This window comes from Tachyglossus aculeatus, chromosome 2 (genome assembly GCF_015852505.1).
Source record: "Tachyglossus aculeatus isolate mTacAcu1 chromosome 2, mTacAcu1.pri, whole genome shotgun sequence".
Taxonomy (NCBI): domain Eukaryota; kingdom Metazoa; phylum Chordata; class Mammalia; order Monotremata; family Tachyglossidae; genus Tachyglossus; species Tachyglossus aculeatus.
The window spans coordinates 99,035,903-99,054,458 of record NC_052067.1 but is presented as its reverse complement, the minus strand read 5'-3'; the positions used below and the strand labels follow the sequence as shown (position 1 = coordinate 99,054,458).

At 47.4% G+C, this 18,556-nt stretch overlaps 1 protein-coding gene across 1 annotated transcript in view; it reads right to left on the bottom strand.

The window, feature by feature from the left end:
- Positions 1 to 18,556, bottom strand: part of ROS1 (ROS proto-oncogene 1, receptor tyrosine kinase) — a 144,532-nt gene that overhangs the window by 24,456 nt on the left and 101,520 nt on the right. Inside the window, 4 exon segments of the mRNA XM_038762676.1 lie at positions 908 to 1,040; positions 4,106 to 4,189; positions 4,639 to 4,817; positions 15,828 to 15,945. Coding sequence (XP_038618604.1) covers positions 908 to 1,040; positions 4,106 to 4,189; positions 4,639 to 4,817; positions 15,828 to 15,945 — 514 coding nt within the window.

The following is an 18,556-nucleotide window of genomic DNA, read 5'->3' as shown; positions in this document are numbered from 1 at the left end:
ATGACCTGGACTAATAGCTCATATGAAAGCGATCTCGCCCTGGGCCAGCCCCAAAGCCCACCAAGCCCAGGGCTCCATCTCCAAATGGGGCCACAGAGGAACCGGATACTGGTTGTCCTCCTGGACTTGACCTTATTGGTTAGTGATGGAGCGTCTGACACCCTAGCTCTCCCCGTCCATCCCTGACTTTTCTGCCTCGACCCAACCTGGACTGTTGATTCATGGGTCTGTCCAAACCCCTCTGGAAGCTACTGGGGTTTCCTGCTGCAGGGCTTCATGTGGGAGCAGATTCTTTGGGCTCACCTACTCTGGGGAAGTAATGTTATTCATCAGAATTGCATTCTTCCTGGCAGCCCCCTGTTTATCTAATGGATGTTGATGAGAGAGAGGGCGTGAGGCAAGGAGTGGATTGTTAATATATATTTATAAAAATATATACCATTATTTATACATATACATGTGTGTGTATACACACACACACACAAACATATATCTATATATCTATATATCTATATATGTATATATAGATATATAGATATATATATACCGTAACACACACAAATCCAACAACCCACATATATTTATGGTACTTGTTAAGTGCTTACTATGTGCCAAGCACTGGGGTAGCTACAAGTTAATAGAATTGGACACAGTCCTTGTTCCACTTGGGACTCCAGTCTAGGTATGAGGGAGTAGGACTGAATTCCCATTTTATAAAGGGGGTAACTGAGGCCCAGAGAAGTTAAGTGACTTGTCCATGGTCACCCAGCAGACATGTGGCAGAGCCAGAATTAGTACCCAGATCGTCTGACTCCTGGGCCTGTGTTCTCTCCACTAGGCTGTGCTGTAAAGTTTCCTTCCACCCCAAAGCCACTTGAGGTGGCGGGGGGCGGGGGGAGATACTTACCGAATTGCGTAGCAGGCATTAGCCAGCCCGACATTGTCCCTGCCCCTGAGGTCAGCCAGCTCCTTGTCTTCCTGGGCGAGAACCATCGGACAGGGTGGAGGCGGCTTTCTGCTCCTCCCCTTCCTGTACCAGACTGGCCAGGGAAAGGAGCAACAGTGAATGGCCACAAAGGGGGCCCTGTCACATTAATGCCCCACATGTCCTCCGAGGGGATGGGCCAGCAGAGCCGAGGCCCCCACAGGTCAAAGGATGGCAACCCCTCAAAAATCTCAAAAATCCTCAAAAATCTCCAGTGGCTACCAGTCAACCTACACATCAGGCAAAAACTCCTCACTCTCGCCTTCAAGGCTGTCCATCACCTCGCCCCCTCCTACCTCACCTCCTTTCTTTCTTTCTCCAGCCCAGCCCACACCCTCTGCTCCTCTGCCACTAACCTCCTCACTGGGCCTCGTTCTCGCCTGTCCCGCCGTTGACCCCCAGCCCACGTCTTCCCCCTGGCCTGGAATGCCCTCCCTCTGCACATCCGCCAAGCTAGCTCTCTTCCTCCCTTCAAGGTCCTACTGAGAGCTCACTTCCTCCAGGAGCCCTTCCCAGACTGAGCCCCCTCCCCATCCTCCCCTCCTTACCTCCTTCCCCTCCCCACAGCACCTGTATATATGTTTGTACAGATTTATTACTCTATTTATTTTACTTGTACATATTTACTATTCTATTTTGTTAATGATGTGCATCTAGCTTTACTTTTACTTATTCTGATGACTTGACACCTGTCCACATGTTTTGTTTTGCTGCCTGTCTCCCCCTTCTAAACTGTGAGCCAGTTGTTGGGTAGGGACCGTGTCTATATGTTGCCAGCTTGTACTTCCCAAGTGCTTAGTTCAGTGCTCTGCACACAGTAAGCGCTCAATAAATATGATTGAATGAATGAATGAATGAACCCCTCCTCCCGTCCACAGAGGGTTGAGGCAGGTTCTTCCAGGTGGAACCTCCACTCCAGGCCCCACCTGCCTGGGAAGTATGATGAAGGTCCATGGAGAGGCCTCAGGAAGAATGTGGGTAAGCACAGGAGGCCTCTGGGATGTTTTGGTCTGCCCCTCTGCCCCTGCACTCCCTAACAACAAGCCAGGGCTATCAGCTTACTGACAGGTATTTATAAAGAAAATAACTCACTCCTTCCCCGCTCAGCTGTGGAAGGTGACTTTCCAGGAAGCCCCAGCTCCCCTCCCGGCAGAATATCCTCCTGCCCTTGGAAAGGGACCTTGGCTTTGGCTTCGGCTCCAAAATTGGGCAATCCCCATTTGCCCTGTCCCAGATTCCTTCTCCTCCCTGTCCTCCTAGTCCTGCTCCCATCCCAGCTAAATGGGAGGGCGGCGAGGTGGGGAATCACTGCAGTGGGGCAGGATCTCTGGGCTGGAAGCCGGTGGGATCTCTGCTTGCTTTTAATCCCCACAGACCCTCCAGGGCTGACGCCAACAAGCCAAATTTCTGACACTTGTCTGAGTTGCAGAGGCAAGAACTGAAGCTCTAGACTGCGGATGGAATTATCTGACAATTTTGATTAATAATTAATGAAAATGATAATCATAATAGTAATTGTGGTTTTTGTTAAGGGTTTACTGTGTGCCATGCACTGTTCTAAGCGCTGGGGTCTGCACACAGTAAGTGCTCAATAAATACGATTGAATGAATGAATGAATGAGGTGGATACCAGCATGTAGGGCTCACAATCTCAACCCTCATTTTACAGATGAGGGAACTGAGGCACAGAGAAGTGAAGTGACTTGTCCATGATCACACAGCAGACAAGCAGCAAGCCCGGGATTATTCATTCATTCATTCATTCAATCGTATTTATTGAGCGCTCACTGTGTGCAGAGCACTGTACTAAGTGCTTGGGAAATACAAATCGGCAACATATAGAGACGGTCCCTACCCAACAATGGGCTCACAGTCTAGAAGGGGGAGACAGACAACAAAACAAAACAAGTAGACAGGTGTCATTAGAACCCATGACCTTCCCGCTCCCAGGCCCACGTTGTATCCATTACACGATACTGCTTCTCATTACCATGCCAAGCTGCAGGTGGTGGGGTGGTGAAGATGAAACCCATCCCGCCTGGGGGCACTGGCCAACCTGACTTTCACCTTTAACCTCTGGCTCGGTTTGGCACCAGGTTTGCACCAGGCTATTTTCCTTGGTTCACCAGACAAACCTTCAGAGTGGCAGGTTTTTGTTAGGTGAAAACAGAGTGGGAGCCAAGGGCCTCTGAAATTCGGGACACTGGCTCCATGCCAGGGCGCCTTCCCAGACTGAGCCCCCTTTTTTCTCTCCTCCTCCCCATCGCCCTCCCTCCTCTGCCCTATCTCCTTCCCCTCCCCACAGCGCTTGTATATATTTGTACAGATTTATAACTCTATTTATTTTACTTGTACGTATTTACTACTCTATTTTATTAATGATGTGCATATAGCTATAATTCTGTTTGTTCTGACGATTTTGAAGCCCATCTACATGTTTTGTTTTGTTGTCTGTCTCCCCCTTCTAGACTGTGAGCCTGTTGTTGGGTAGGGACTGTCTCTGTACATTGCCGACTTGTAACCCAATCACTTAGTACAGTGCTCTGTACACAGTAAGTGCTCAATAAATATGATTGAATGAATGAATCTTGCTGGCCTTGGTGCAGAGCTTCTAGGAACATGCTGGTGAGGAAAGCTGGGATGGTCCAGTGACTGCACAGGGAACTGGGCAAGAATCAGGTTCCTTAAGGAGGGTCTGACCCAGTTAGTGAATAGGCTTTCTGAAATCCACCAAGTGTTCTGACCTTAGGGCATGGTGACCTATCAAAGTGGCATATCCTGTCTTTGCTCAGCTAGACTGCACAGATATTCATTCATTCATTCATTCAATCATATTTACTGAGCACTTACTCTGTGCACAGCATTGTACTAAGTGCTTGGGAAAGTACAGTACCTCAATAAACAGTGACATTCCCTGCCCACAAGAGCTTACAGTCTAGGGGAGAACCATTATCAGATTTTTTGATCCCATGACACCTCAAACAAGCCAGCTTCTGTGGCTGCTCCCATCTTCTCTGTGCTCTTTCTCAGCACTTCCTGTCCTCACCCAGGTTTTCCTAACTCATCAGGGTCTGGCACACCCTCATGACAGAGATTGAAACCTCAACTTTCGCTACTCACCAAAGGCCAACAGGAAGATGGCCCCCAATAGCCCACTGATTACGGCAACAATGATGACACTCTCCCCTGGAGCCCCAAAGGCATCTGATAAATAAGCACAAAAGGAGAGGCAAGGTGAACCCCTAACCCGGGGGCTGCTCAGTGGGCTTGCTTGTTCCGGATGGGAGGATACTGAGGTAAGAAGGTGTCCATGAGGCCTGGCAGACTGTATTCTCCAGTGCAGATCATTTGTAGGTTGCTGCTGCTGCCAGCATAATGCCGGTAGAGCCCTCGGAAAGAAACCGAAGTACTGGGTGAGCGTGGAAGGAAAAGAAAGGAGCCAGCCTCGTGGTACTGACAAATGACAGTCCATCCCAAGACAGATCTGGATGATCCATTTTGCGATTGTTTCCAGAGGATGACCCCAGCCTTTGGGACCCCAGACCGGAAGTTCTGAAGAACTAGGAAGTCACCAGGCTAATCTCCCGTTAGGTAAATACAGAATTAGGGTGGCCAGAGCAGGCCTGGCCCTGTCTCTGGGGAGAGGGGCGTACCTTTTACTAAGGAAATATCCTCGCTGACGCTGCTGTATTCTCCAAGTCCCAGTCGGTTGGCCGCAGCGGCTCGGAATTGGAATATGCCACTGCGGTGCTGGGATTTCCAGGTGCAAACCCCATGGCATGAGCCGTTGAACACCACTGCCCACGCTGCATGGCTTCTGGACCCCTTTCTGCTATGGGAAAAGCCAGAGCAGAGGAATGTTGTAGGGAGAAGCAAATGCTTGCGGGTCAGGTATGCTTTCCCGAGGCATGACGGGAACTCCTAAAGCCCAGCCTGCACACTTCATACCTCTAAGGCCAACATACTCTCTGTGCCTCTATCTCAACTTTATCACCGCTGACCTCTCACCCATATCCTGCCTCTCACCCTCTTTATACTCAGCAGACACATCTCCTCCAAGAAGTCTTCCCTGACTAAGCTCTAAGTCCTCTTCATTCATTCACTCAATCATATTTTTAAGTGCTTACTGTATGCAGAACACTGACTAAGTGCTTGGGAGAGTACATTCCAACAGAGTTAGTAGAAAGATTCTCTGCCCATAACGAGCTCACAGTCTGGAGCAGGGGAGAGACAGACATCAATACAAATAGATATCAATACAAATAAATAAAATTACTGATATATGCATAGGCAGTAGGGCTGTGGTGGGGAGAAAAGGAGTGAATCAGGGTAATGCAGAAGGGAGTGGGAGATGAGGAAAAGTGGGGCTTGGTCTGGGAAGGCCTCTTGGAGAAGATGTGTTTTCAGTAAGGCTTTGAAGTGGGGGAAAGTAATTGTCTGGCGGATTTGAGGAGGGAGGGCTCTCCAGGCCAGAGGCATGATGTGCGCCGGGGTCGGCGGCAAGGCAGGCGAGATGGAGGCACGATGAGAAGGTTAGCACTAGAGGAGCGAAGTACGCAGGCTGGGTTGGAGAAGGAGAGAAGCAAGGTTAGTTAGAAGGGGGCAAGGTGATGGACTGTTTACCACTCACTTCCATGTCACCCTTATACTTAGATTTGCACCTTTATTCACCCTGCCCTCAGCCACACAGAACTTATGTACATTTCTGTAGTTTATTTATTTCCATTAATGTCGGTCTCCCCCTCTAGAAAGTAAGCTCGTGGTGGGTTGGGAACCTGTCTACCTATTCCGTTATACTCTCCCAAGAGCTCAGTACTGTACTCCACACCCAGTAAGCAGTCAATAAGTACGATGTATTAATCGATCGATGACAGTGTGGAGGTGTGTTTGCAGAGACAGGTACATCATCATCATCAATCGTATTTACTGAGCGCTTACTGTGTGCAGAGCACTGTACAAAGCGCTGGGAAGTACAAGTTGGCAACATATAGAGACAGTCCCTACCCAACAGTGGGCTCACAGTCTAAAACGTTACTGTATGCTGTATACTGTATCCAAGAACATTGGAACATGGTTCCAATCATGCATTCATTATTGATTTTGATTATTCTGATTGTAAACATTTAATGTCCATCTCCCTCTTTAAAGTGTAAGGTCCTTGTGGGAAGGCAATGTGTCACTTCTTTGTTTGGCACTTCCCGAACAGTTAGTACAGTGCATTGGACCAGTAAGAGCTCAATAAATGCTACTATACTACTGACACTACCTTGCAGAGTAAGCATTCAATAAATACCATTGATTACTACTACTGCTGCTGCTACTACTACTATTAATAATTAATAATAATTATGGCATTTGTTAAGCACTTACTATGTGTCAATCACAATTCTAAGCACCGTGGTAGTTACAAGATAATCAGATTAGACACAGTCTCTGCCCCACATAGGGCTCACAGTCTTAATCCCCATTTCACAGATTAGGGAATTGAGGGACAGGGAAATGAAGTGACTTGCCCAAGGTCACACAGCAGACAAATGCGTGGCTCAGTGGAAAGAATACGGGCTTTGGAGTCAGAGGTCATGGGTTCAAATCCCGGCTCTGCCAATTGTCAGCTGTGTGACTTTGGGCAAGTCACTTCACTTCTCTGGGCCTCAGTTACCTCATCTGTAAAATGGGGATTAAGACTGTGAGCCCCTTGTGGGACAACCTGATCACCTTGTAACCTCTCCAGTGCTTAGAACAGTGCTTTGCACATAGTTAGTGCTTAATAAATGCCATTATTATTATTATTATTATTATTATTATTATTATTAAATGACAAAGTTGGGATTAGAACCCACGTCCTCTGACTCCCAAGCCCAGGCTCTTGCCACTAGGCCACACTGCATCCCACTAGTATTCATTAATTCATTCAGTCATATTTACTTACTGTATACAAAGCACTGTACTAAGCACTTAGGAGAATATAATATAATAATAAACATATATATTCTCTGCCCACAATGACCTTACAGTTTAGAAGTGGGGAGACAGGCATCAATACAAATAAATAAATTTTAGATATGTACATAAGTGCTGTGGGGCTGGGAGAGGGGAAGGGCAAAGGGAGCAAGTCCAGACAATGCAGAAGGGAGTGGGAGATGAGGAAAGTGGAGGGGGGGGCTTAGTCTGGGAAGGCCTCTTGGAGGAGATGTGCCTTCAGTAAGACTTTGAAGGTGGGAAGAGTAATTTTCTGTCAGATCTGAGGAGGAAAGGCATTCTAGGTCAGTGGCAGGATGTGGGCCAGGGGTCAGTGGCAAGACAGGCAAGATTGAGGCACAGTAGGAAGGTTAATGCTAGAGAAGCGAAGTGTGTGGGCTGGGTTGTAGGAGGAAAGAAGTGAAGTGAGGTAGGAGGGGGTAAGGTGGTGGAGTGCTTTAAAGCCAATGGTGAGGAGTTTTTGTTTGATGCGGAGGTGGATGGGCAATCACTGGAGTTTTTGGAGGAGGGGGGTGACCTGTCGTGAATGTTTTTGTGGAAAAATGACCCAGGCAGCAGAGTGAAGTATGGACTTGGAGTGGGGAGAAACAGGAGGCTGGGAAGTCATCAAGGAGATCGGTGCAGTCATCCAAGTGGGAAAGGATGAGTGATGGTATTAATGTGGTAGCAGTTTGGATGGAGAGGAAAGGGAGGATTTTAGCTACGTTGTGAAGGTGGGACCGACAGGATTTAGTGACGGATTGAATGTGTATTTGTACAGATTTATTACTCTATTTTACTTGTACATATTTACAATTTATTTTATTAATGATGTGCATATGGCTTTAATTCATCATCATCATCATCAATCGTACTTATTGAGCGCTTACTGTGTGCAGAGCACTGTACTAAGCGCTTGGGAAGTACAAGTTGGCAACATATAGAGACAGTCCCTACCCAACAGTGGGCTCACTGTCTAAAAAGGGGAGACAGAGAACAAAACCAAACATACTAACAAAATAAAATAAATAGAATAGATATGTACAAGTAAAATAAATAGAGTAATAAATATGTACAAACGTATATACATATATACAGGTGCTGTGGGGAAGGGAACGAGGTAAGATGGGGGGATGGAGAGGGGGACGAGGGGTAGAGGAAGGAAGGGACTCAGTCTGGGAAGGCCTCCTGGAGGAGGTGAGCTCTCAGCAGGGCCTTGAAGGGAGGAAGAGAGCTAGCTTGGCGGATGGGCAGAGGAAGGGCATTCCAGGCCCGGGGGATGACGTGGGCCGGGGATCGATGGCGGGACAGGCGAGAACGAGGTACGGTGAGGAGATTAGCGGTAGAGGAGCGGAGGGTGTGGCCTGGGCTGTAGAAGGAGAGAGGGAGGTGAGGTAGGAGGGGGCGAGGTGATGGACAGCCTTGAAGCCCAGGGTGAGGAGTTTCTGCCTGATGCGCAGATTGATTGGTAGCCACTGGAGATTTTTGAGGAGGGGAGTAGCATGCCCAGAGCGTTTCTGGACAAAGACAATCTGGGCAGCGGCATGAAGTATGGACTGAAGGGGGGAGAGACATGAGGATGGGAGATCAGAGAGAAGGCTGATGCAATAGTCCAGACGGGATAGGATGAGAGCTTGAGTGAGCAGGGTAAAGGTATAGATGGAGAGGAAAGGGCGGATCTTGGACACCTGTCTGCATGTTTTGTTTTATTGTCTGTCTCCCCCTTCTAGACTATGAGCCTGATGTTGGGTAGGGACTGTCTCTATATGTTGCCAACTTGTACTTCCCAAGTGCTTAGTACAGTGCTCTGCACACAGTAAGCTCTCAATAAATATGATTGAATGAATGAATAACGGAGCCTGCCGTGTAGGGTTGGGGTGTGCACAGTTCCGACAATTAGAGGGAGGAGGACGTCTTGCCCACCGCAGGGGCTGCCGGCTTCCCGACACTGGGTGTGGGTCCAAGCCCAGGCTGACCTCTTCCTCGGTGGTTGTGAGTGGGATGTCTTTGGATCGTACCCCTGGTCGTCCCTCAGCCCCACTGGGTTAATAATAACAGTACTTGTTAAGCACTTACTATGTGCCAAGCACTGTTCTAAAACGCTGGGGTGAAGCAGCGTGGCTCAGTGGAAAGGAGCCCGGGCTTTGGAGTCAGAGGTCATGTGTTCAAATCCCGGCTCCGCCAACTGTCAGCTGTGTGACTTTGGGCAAGTCACTTAACTTCTCTGTGCCTCAGTTACCTCATCTGTAAAATGGGGATTAAGACTGTGAGCCCCCCGTGGGACAACCTGATCACCTTGTAACCTCCCCAGTGCTTAGAACAGTGCTTTGCACATAGTAAGCACTTAATAAATGCCATTATCATCATCAACACAACACCCTCCTGCTAGACTTACTTCTGAACTCACCCCAGCAATGCCAGTGGCCCAGCAATTTAGCTGGGTAAGTGCAAGGACATCACCAATCACCCATCTTTCCTGCATGTCTCTGGCATGGCCCTCTCTTCCCCTCCCTTTCCAAACCACACCTTTCTGCTTGTCCGCTGAATGACCCTGGGCAAGTCACTGAACTTGCAGCACGGCTTAGTAGACAGAGCATGGGCATGGAGGTCAGAAGGTCATGGGTTCAAATTCTGGCTCTGCCACATGTCTGCTGTGTGACCCTGGGCACTGGACTTCACTTCTCTGGGCCTCAGTTACCTCATCTGTAAAATGGGGATTAAGAGTGTGAGTCCCATGTGGGACAGGGACTCACTTGTATCCACTCCAGAGTTTAGAACAGTGCTTTGTGCATAGTAACCACTTAGCAAGTACCACAATTATAATTATTATTATTATCGCTATTAATAATAACTTCTCTGTGCCTCAGTTCCCTCATATGAAAAATGGGAATTAAGACTGTGAGCCTTATATGGGACAGGGACTGTGTCCAACCCTATTATCTTGTTTCTACCTCAGAGCTTAGAACAGTGCCTGGCACCTAGTAAGTGCTTAGCAAACAAAGCTATTATTTAATTTAATAGCATATTTAGTGTATCCATTGAGTTTTGATGGTAAAAATATGTTATTATAATAATAACAACAATAATAATAAAAAGGAACTTCCTCCAGGAGGCTTTCTTTGAATCCCTTCATCCTGCTCACATCACCCCTATAATAATAATGATGACATTTATTAAGCACTTACTATGTGCAAAGCACTGTTCTAAGTGCTGGGGAGGTTACAAGGTGATCAGGTTGTCCCATGGGGGGCTCACAGTCTTAATCCCCATTTTACAGATGAGATAAACTGAGGCCCAGAGAAGTGAAGTGACTTGCCCAAGGTCACACAGCTGACAAGTGGCAGAGCCAGGATTTGAACCCATGACCTCTGACTCCAAAGCCTGGGCTCTTTTCACTGAGCCACGCTGCTTCTCTAAGCTATAAACTTCATCAACACCTCATGCTTTTATTTGTGTGCATTTATCTTCTTGTGTCTCTTACTTGCATCTACTCTATGCTCTTGTAACTATCATATATTGGTCAATCAATCAGTCAGCCAATGGTATTTATTGAGTGCTTTCCTCAAGCAGAGCACTGTACTAGGTTCTTGGCAAAGTACAATAGAACTGGTATGATCCCTACCCACAAGGAGCTGACAGCCTACAGGGGGAGATGGACATTAAAATAAATTCCAGATAGGGGAAATGGGAGAGTATAAGGATATGAACATAAGTGCTGCGGGACTGGGATAACTATCAAAGTATCATCCTCCTGTCTGTCTCCACTTCAGTCTATACTTCACACTGCTGCCCGAATCATCTTTATGCAGAAACGCTCTGGGCATGTTACTCCCCTCCTCAAAAATCTCCAGTGGCTACCAGTCAACCTACGCATCAAGCAAAAACTCCTCACTCTCGGCGCAAGGCTGTCCATCACCTCTTCCCCTCCTACCTCACCTCCCTTCTCTCCTTCTACAGCCCAGCCTGCACCCTCCACTCCTCTGCCGCTAACCTCCTCACTGTACCTCATTCTCGCTTGTCCTGCCGTCGACCCCCGGCCCACGTCCTCCCCCTGGCCTGGAATGCCCTCCCTCCACACATCCGCCAAGCTAGCTCTCTTCCTCCCTTCAAAGCCCTACTGAGAGCTCACCTTCTCCAGGAGGCCTTCCCAGACTGAGCCCCCTTTTTCCTTTCCTTCTCCCCATCCCCCCTCCTTACCTCCTTCCCCTCCCCTCAGCACCTATATATATGTTTTTGTATAGATTTATTACTCCATTTTACTTGTACATATTTACTATTCAATTAATTTTGTTAATGATATGCATCTAGCTTTATTTCTATTTATTCTGATGACTTGTCACCTGGCCACGTGTTTTGTTTTAATATCTGTCTCCCCCTTCTAGACTGTGATCCCGTTGTTGAATAGGGACCATCTCTATATGCTGCCAACTTGTACTTCCCAAGCACTTAGTACAGTGCTCTGCACACAGTAAGCTCTCAATAAATACAATTGAATGAATGAATGAATCAAAGTGCTTAAGGGTCAATTTACATCTACTGTCCCTCCCAGTAGACTATAAGATCCTCAAGTACAAAAATCTTCCCGTGTGTCTCCCAAATGTCACATCCAGTGCTATGGATAGTCTTGTCTTGTCTTTTCTCATGCTGTCAAGTCATCTCTGACCCATAGCGACTCTATGGACACAACTCTCCTAGAACACCCTACCTGCATTCATTCTGGTAGTGTATCCATAGAGTTTCCACAGTAAAAATATGGAAGTGGTTTCCCATTGCCTCCTTCCAAGCAGTAAACTTGAGTCTCCGCCTCGACTCTCTCCCATGCTGCTGGTGAGTTTTGACTTACAGTAAATTGCCTTCCACTCGCTAGCCACTGCCGTGGATGGAGTAGGTACTGAGTAAACTCCTTGAGGGCAGGAAACGTGGATTTTGCTTCTGGCGCATGAGATCAAGTGCTCACTTGCTACAATGCTCTGCACACAGCACCTGTTCAGGACAGTGCTTGGCACACAGTAGGAGCTCAGTACAGTAATTATAATAATAATGGCTTTTATTAAGCACTTACTATGTGCAAAGCACTGTTCTAAGCACTGGGGAGGTTACAAGGTGATCAGATTGTCCCACGGGGGGCTCACAGTCCTAACCCCCATTTTACGGATGAGGGAACTGAGGCACAGAGGAGTTAAGTGACTTGCCCAAGGTCACACAGCTGACAATTGGCGGAGCTGGGGTTTGAACCCGTGACCTCTGATTCCAAAGCCTGTGCTCTTTCCACTGAGCCACGCTGATTCTCTATTGGGCACCCACTGTATAAAGAGCAGTGTAATGAGTGCACAGAAAAATAAGCCATGGTCTCAGCCCTTGAAAAGCTTATAGTTTTACAATCTTCAGAGCCCTAGTTCAGCACAGAAACTTTTGAACCCTTCAAACCTATCTTTTGAGGGCAAGTCCCTATCCACCTTATTAAACTCCTCTAAAGCAGGGTACAAGCCTTGGGGTCTCCCCCACCAATCTGCATCAGTTCTGATTTTTTAAATAATAATAATAATAATGGTATTTGTTAAGCACTTACTATGTGCCGAGCACTGTTCTAAGTGCTGGGATAGATACAAGGTGATCAGGTTGTCCCACGTGGGGCTCACATTCTTAATCCCCCTTTTACAGATGAGGTAACTGAGGCCCAGAGAAGTTAAGTGACTTGCCCAAAGTCACACAGCTGACAAGTGGCAGAGCCGGGATTTGAATGGTATTTGTTAAGCACTTACTATGTTCCAGGCACTGTACTGGGGTAGATACAAGCTAATCAGGTTGGTGACACTCCACATCCCACATGGGCCTCACGGTATCAATCCCCATTTAACAGATGAGGTAACTGAGGCATAGAGAAGCAGCATGGCTCAGTGGAAAGAGCCGGGCTTTGGAGTCAGAGGTCATGGGTTCTAATTCTGACTCTGCCACTTGTCAGCTGTGTGACTTTGGGCAAGTCACTTAACTTCTCTGGGCCTCAGTTCCCTCATCTGTAAAATGGGGATTAAGTTGCCCCCCCTCCATCCCCCATCTTACCTCCTTCCCTTCCCCACAGCACCTGTATATGTGTATATATGTTTGTACATATTTATTACTCTATTTATTTATTTATTTTACTTGTACATATCTATTCTATTCATTTTATTTTGTTAATATGTTTGGTTTTGTTCTCTGTCTCCCCCTTCTAGACTGTGAGCCCACTGTTGGGTAGGGACTGTCTCTATATGTTGCCAATTTGTCCTTCCCAAGCGCTTAGTACAGTGCTCTGCACACAGTAAGCGCTCAATAAATACGATTGATTGACTGATTGATTGACTGTGAGCCCCCCGTGGGACAACCTCATCACCTTGTAGCCTCCCAGTGCTTAGAACAAGGTTTTGCACATAGTAAGTGCTTAACAAGTGCTATCATTATTATTATTATTATTATTATTATTAACTGCCCTGCCCAAGATCACCCAGCAGCTGACAAGTGGCAGGGCTGGGATTAGAACTCAGGTCCTTCTGACTCCTAGGCACGTGCTCTAACCACTAGACTACGCTGCTTCTCAATTCCCGATTCCGTCCACACCTTCAGCATCCTCCTCTCCCTCTGAGAAGGTTTTCTGCCTTGCCTGTCCTGGTGTTTTTGGCCTCTGGGAAGCGGGAGGACCCAAGACGCCCCCATCCCTTTTATCCCCCGTCCCTTTTATCCCCCTTTTAGACTGTGAGCCCACTGTTGGGTGGGGACTGTCTCTCTACGTTGCCAACTTGTACTTCCCCAGCGCTTAGTACAGTGCTCTGCACACAGTAAGCGCTCAATAAATACGATTGATTGATTGATTGATCCCTGCACCTCCCCCAGCCCCCAAGTCTCCCTCCAGAGCCAGCTGGCTGGCAAAGCGGCTGGCCGCAGAGCGCAAGTCAGAGCCCCGCGGATGTCCCGGCAGCAGAAGCTCCGGGCTCGGGCATGGGAAGCATTTGCGAGCTCTCTAGGTGTTACTTGATGGGGACGGCTGACAATCCCACCCCGATCCCTGCCAGGAGTGCGCGGCAGTTCTGACAGAGCACACAAACGGACACACGTCAACATGCACAGCCACACGGAAACAATCTCACGCTTAGGCCAACACACAGACACATCCTCAGAGGCATCATTAATGGTATTTATTGAGCACTTAGTGTGTGCGAAGTCAAGTGGATAGAACACAGGCCTAGGAGTCAAAAGGACCTGGATTCTGACCCCAGCTCTGCCACTGGTCTGCTATGTCACCTTGGGCAAGTCACTTCACTTCTCCATGCTTCGGTTACCTCATCTGTAAAACGGGGATTAAGGCTGTGAGCCCCAAGCGGGGCAGACACCGTGTCTAACCTCATTACCTTGTATCTACCCCAGAGTTTAGGATAGTGCCTGACACATAGAACAGAGCTTGGCACATAGTAAGTGTTTAATACTTTTAGACTGTAAGCCCACTGTTGGGTAGGGACTGTCTCTATATGTTGCCGACTTGTACTTCCCAAGCGCTTAGTACAGTGCTCTGCACTCAGTAAGCACTCAATAAATACGATTGATTGATTAATGCCATTATTATTATTATTATAGTAAGCACTTAACAAACACCATGAAAACAACATTGACAACAACAACAAAAACAAGGAAAGACTACAGAACTGAGCAGAGTTCTGTCCACTGTTGGGTAGGGACTGTCTCTATATGTTGCCGACTTGTACTTCCCAAGCACTTCGTACAGTGCTCTGTACACATTAAGCGTTCAATAAATAAGATTGATTGATTAATGCCATCATTATTATTATTATTATAGTAAGCACTTAACAAACACCATGAAAACAACATTGACAACAACAACAAAAACAAGGAAAGACTACAGAACTGAGCAGAGTTCTGTTCCAAGTGTCTACCAGTTGCAGGGCACTAGACTAAGCGCTTGTGAGTGTACAATAGCACTAAATGACTTGGTCCCTACCTTCAAGGAACTTACACACCCAGGCACTCACACTTCAGTGTACACACACATACACTCTGTCTTCCATCTGACCAGAGTAAGTGTCCAGGACAGTGATAATAATAATAATAATGATGATGGCATTTATTAAGCACTTACTATGTGCAAAGCACTGTTCTAAGTGCTGGGGAGGTTACAAGGTGATCAGGTTATCCCTCGTGCGGCTCACAGTCTTAATCCCCATTTTACAGATGAGGTAACTGAAGCACAGAGAAGTTAGGTGACTTGCCCAAAGTCACACAGCTGACAATTAGCATGCTCTTCCTACAGTTCAGTGTTCATGATGATGAAACAAAGAATGGCCACCATACTGCCCACTGCAGTGCCACCCGGGCAAGAAAGTTCAGCTGTAGACCCAGGTTGGGGTGCATGGCCCATTCAAGGCCTTTACCAGCTCCAATCTAGGCAGGCCCAGGGAATAATAATAATAATTGTGGTATCTGTTAAGCGCTTACTATGTGCCAGGCACTGTACTAAGCTCTGGGGTGGATGCAAGCAAATCAGGTTGGACACAGGCCCTGTCCCACATCGGGCTCACAGTCTTAATTCTCATTTTACAGATGAAGTAACTGAGGCCCGGAGAAGTGAAGTGACTTGCCCAAGGTCACACAGCAGACAAGAGGCGGAGCCAGGATTAGAACCCATGACCTTCTGACGCCCAGGCCCGTGCTCTAGGGAGCCATAAGGTGATCCTTTTAGACTGTGAGCCCACTGTTGGGTAGGGACTGTCTCTATATGTTGCCAATTTGTACTTCCCAAGTGCTTAGTACAGTGCTCTGCACATAGTAAGCGCTCAATAAATACGATTGATGATGATGATGATGATCTGGTGATGACGAACCCTGTAGCCGGTAGTACCTTATCTCCAGAAGGTGGTAGGTTAAGTTGCTGTTGTTGTCTTTCGCCTCTTTCCACTGGACGGAATTCTTATTCCCCTCAAGCCGTTCCGGGATCCCTGGCCTCTCTGGAACGCCAGCTTTGGAGGCAGAAGAAAAGATCCATTTAGTTGGGGCACATAAAAGGGCTCTAAACCCCTCAACCTCCTCCTGGACGTTCCACCTCGCACGATGCCCTGTTGGTCCCACTGTGCCTTTTAGACTGTGAGCCCACCTTTTAGACTGTGAGCCCACTGTTGGGTAGGGACTGTCTCTATATGTTGCCAACTTGTACTTCCCAAGCGCTTAGTACACTGCTCTGCACACAGTAAGCGCTCAATAAATACGATTGATTGATTGATTGTGCCTGTGGAAAACCCAGGCCACTGGAGAAGGTCTCAGAGTCCACCAGTGAGGTTGTCCATCTGCCCCTCTAGAGTGGAAGCTCGTTATGATCAGGGGACGTGTCCGCTAATTCTGTTGTATTGTACCCCCCAGAGCTTAGTACAGTGCTCAGCATATAGTAAGCACTTGATAAATACAATTCACTGATTGATTGCCCTGGGTGGGAAAAGTGTAATAATAATAATTGCGCTATTTGTTAAGTGCCTACTCTATGCTAGTCACTGTAATAATAATAATGTTGATGATGGCATTTGTTAAGCACTTACTATGTGCAAAGCACTGTTCTAAGCACTGGGTGATCAGGTTGTCCCACGTGGGGTTCACAGTCTTCATCCCTGTTTTACAGATGAGGTAACTGAGGCCCAGAGAAGTGAAGTGACTTGCCCAAAGTCACACAGCTGACAACGGGTGGAGCTGAGACTTCCCAAGTACTTTGTACAGTGCTCTGCACACAGTAAGCACTCAATAAATACTATTGAATGAATGAACTCATGACCTCTGACTCCCAAACCAGTGCTCTTTCCACTGAGCTGTACTAGGCACTGGGTTGGATACAAGCAAATCAGAATGGACAGAGTCCCTGTCCCACATGGTGCTCACTGTCTTAATCCCCATTTTAAAGATGAGGTAACTGAGGGACAGAGAAGTGAAATGGCTTACCCAAGGCCACACAACATGGTGTAGTGAATAGAGCATGGGACTGGGAGCCAGAGGGCTAATGGGTTCTAATCCCGGCTCACTTCTCTGTGCCTCAGTTACCTCATCTGTAAAATGGGGGTGAAGACTGTGAACCAGTCCAACAGGGGCCATGTCCAACCTGATTTGCTTATATCCACCCCCGTGCTTAGAAAAGTGCCTGGTAATAATAATAATAATAATAATGATGTTGGTATTTGTTAAGCGCTTACTATGTGCAAGGCACTGTTCTAGGCGTTGGGGTAGATACAAGGTAATCAGGTTGTCGCACATGGGATTCACAGTCTTCACCCACATTTTACAGATGAGGGAACTGAGGCCCAGAGAAGTTAAGTGACTTGCCCAAAGTCGCACAGCTGACAAGTGGCAGAGTCGGGATTTGAACCCACGACCTCTGACTCCAAAGCCCATGCTCTTTCCACTGAGCCACCCTGTACTTAACAAATCCGTTGTTGGGTAGGAACCGTCTCTACATGTTGCCGATTTGTACTTCCCAAGAGCTTAGTTCAGTGCTCTGCACACAGTAAGTGCGCAAAGAATATGATTGAATGAATAAATATGTAAGCACTCAACAAACACCACAGTTATAATTATTATTAATAAGTGATGGAGTCAGGATTAGAACTCAGGTCCTTCTGACTCCCAGACTTGTGCTCTATCCACTGGGTCACCCCAGGAAGTCTGGTAGCCTGGTGCTAAGGTTGCTGCTGGGTGAATTGGAAGCCCACTTCAGTTCTGACCTCGGAGGCCCTTGCTGACCCTGGCGTTAGAGCCGCTCCGGTGGGGATGGGGCAGGGTGGCGATCTGATTGTGGACGGGGAATGTGCCGACTCTGTTGTAGCGTACTCTCCCAAGCGTTTAGTACAGTGCTCTGCTCACAGTAAGCACTCAATAAATACCGTTCATGATGAAAGGAAAGGCTTTGTCTTTGTCAAAAATGACAAAGACGCTAAAACTTGAGCCCTGCTCAGTGCAGCCTCTGTTAAATATGCCACCCAAATCCTGGGGGGCAGGAGGCCAGGAGCCAGTTGAAAGAGGATCCAGCAAAAGATGAGGGTATCAGAAAGCGGACAGCCCAACCATCCTCCAGAGATGCTGTGAGAATACTAATAACAATACTGGTTAACCACTTACTCCGTGCCAAATACTGTACTATGTGCTGGAATAGACACAAGATAATCAGGTCACAAACGCTCCCTGTCCAACATGCGGCTCACAGTGTAAGTAGGAGGGAGAACGGGTATTGAATTCCCATTTTACAGGTGAGGAAACTGAGGTCAAGAGAAATTAAATGACTTGCCCAAGTTCACATAGCACACAAGTGGCAGAAATGGGCTTAGAACCCAGCTCCTCTGACTCTCCAGTCTCCTGTTCTTTCCACTAGGCCACGATGCTGCTGGGGACTCAGGAAGGCCAACATTCATTCATTCATTCATTCATTTATTCAAGCATATTTATTGAGCGCTTACTGTGTGCACAGCACTGTACTAAGCCCTTGGAAAGTACAATTCGGCAGCAGATAGAGACAATCTCTACCCAACAATGGGCTCACAGTCTAGAAGGGGGAGACAGACAACAAAACAAAACAAGTAGACAGGCATCAATAGCATT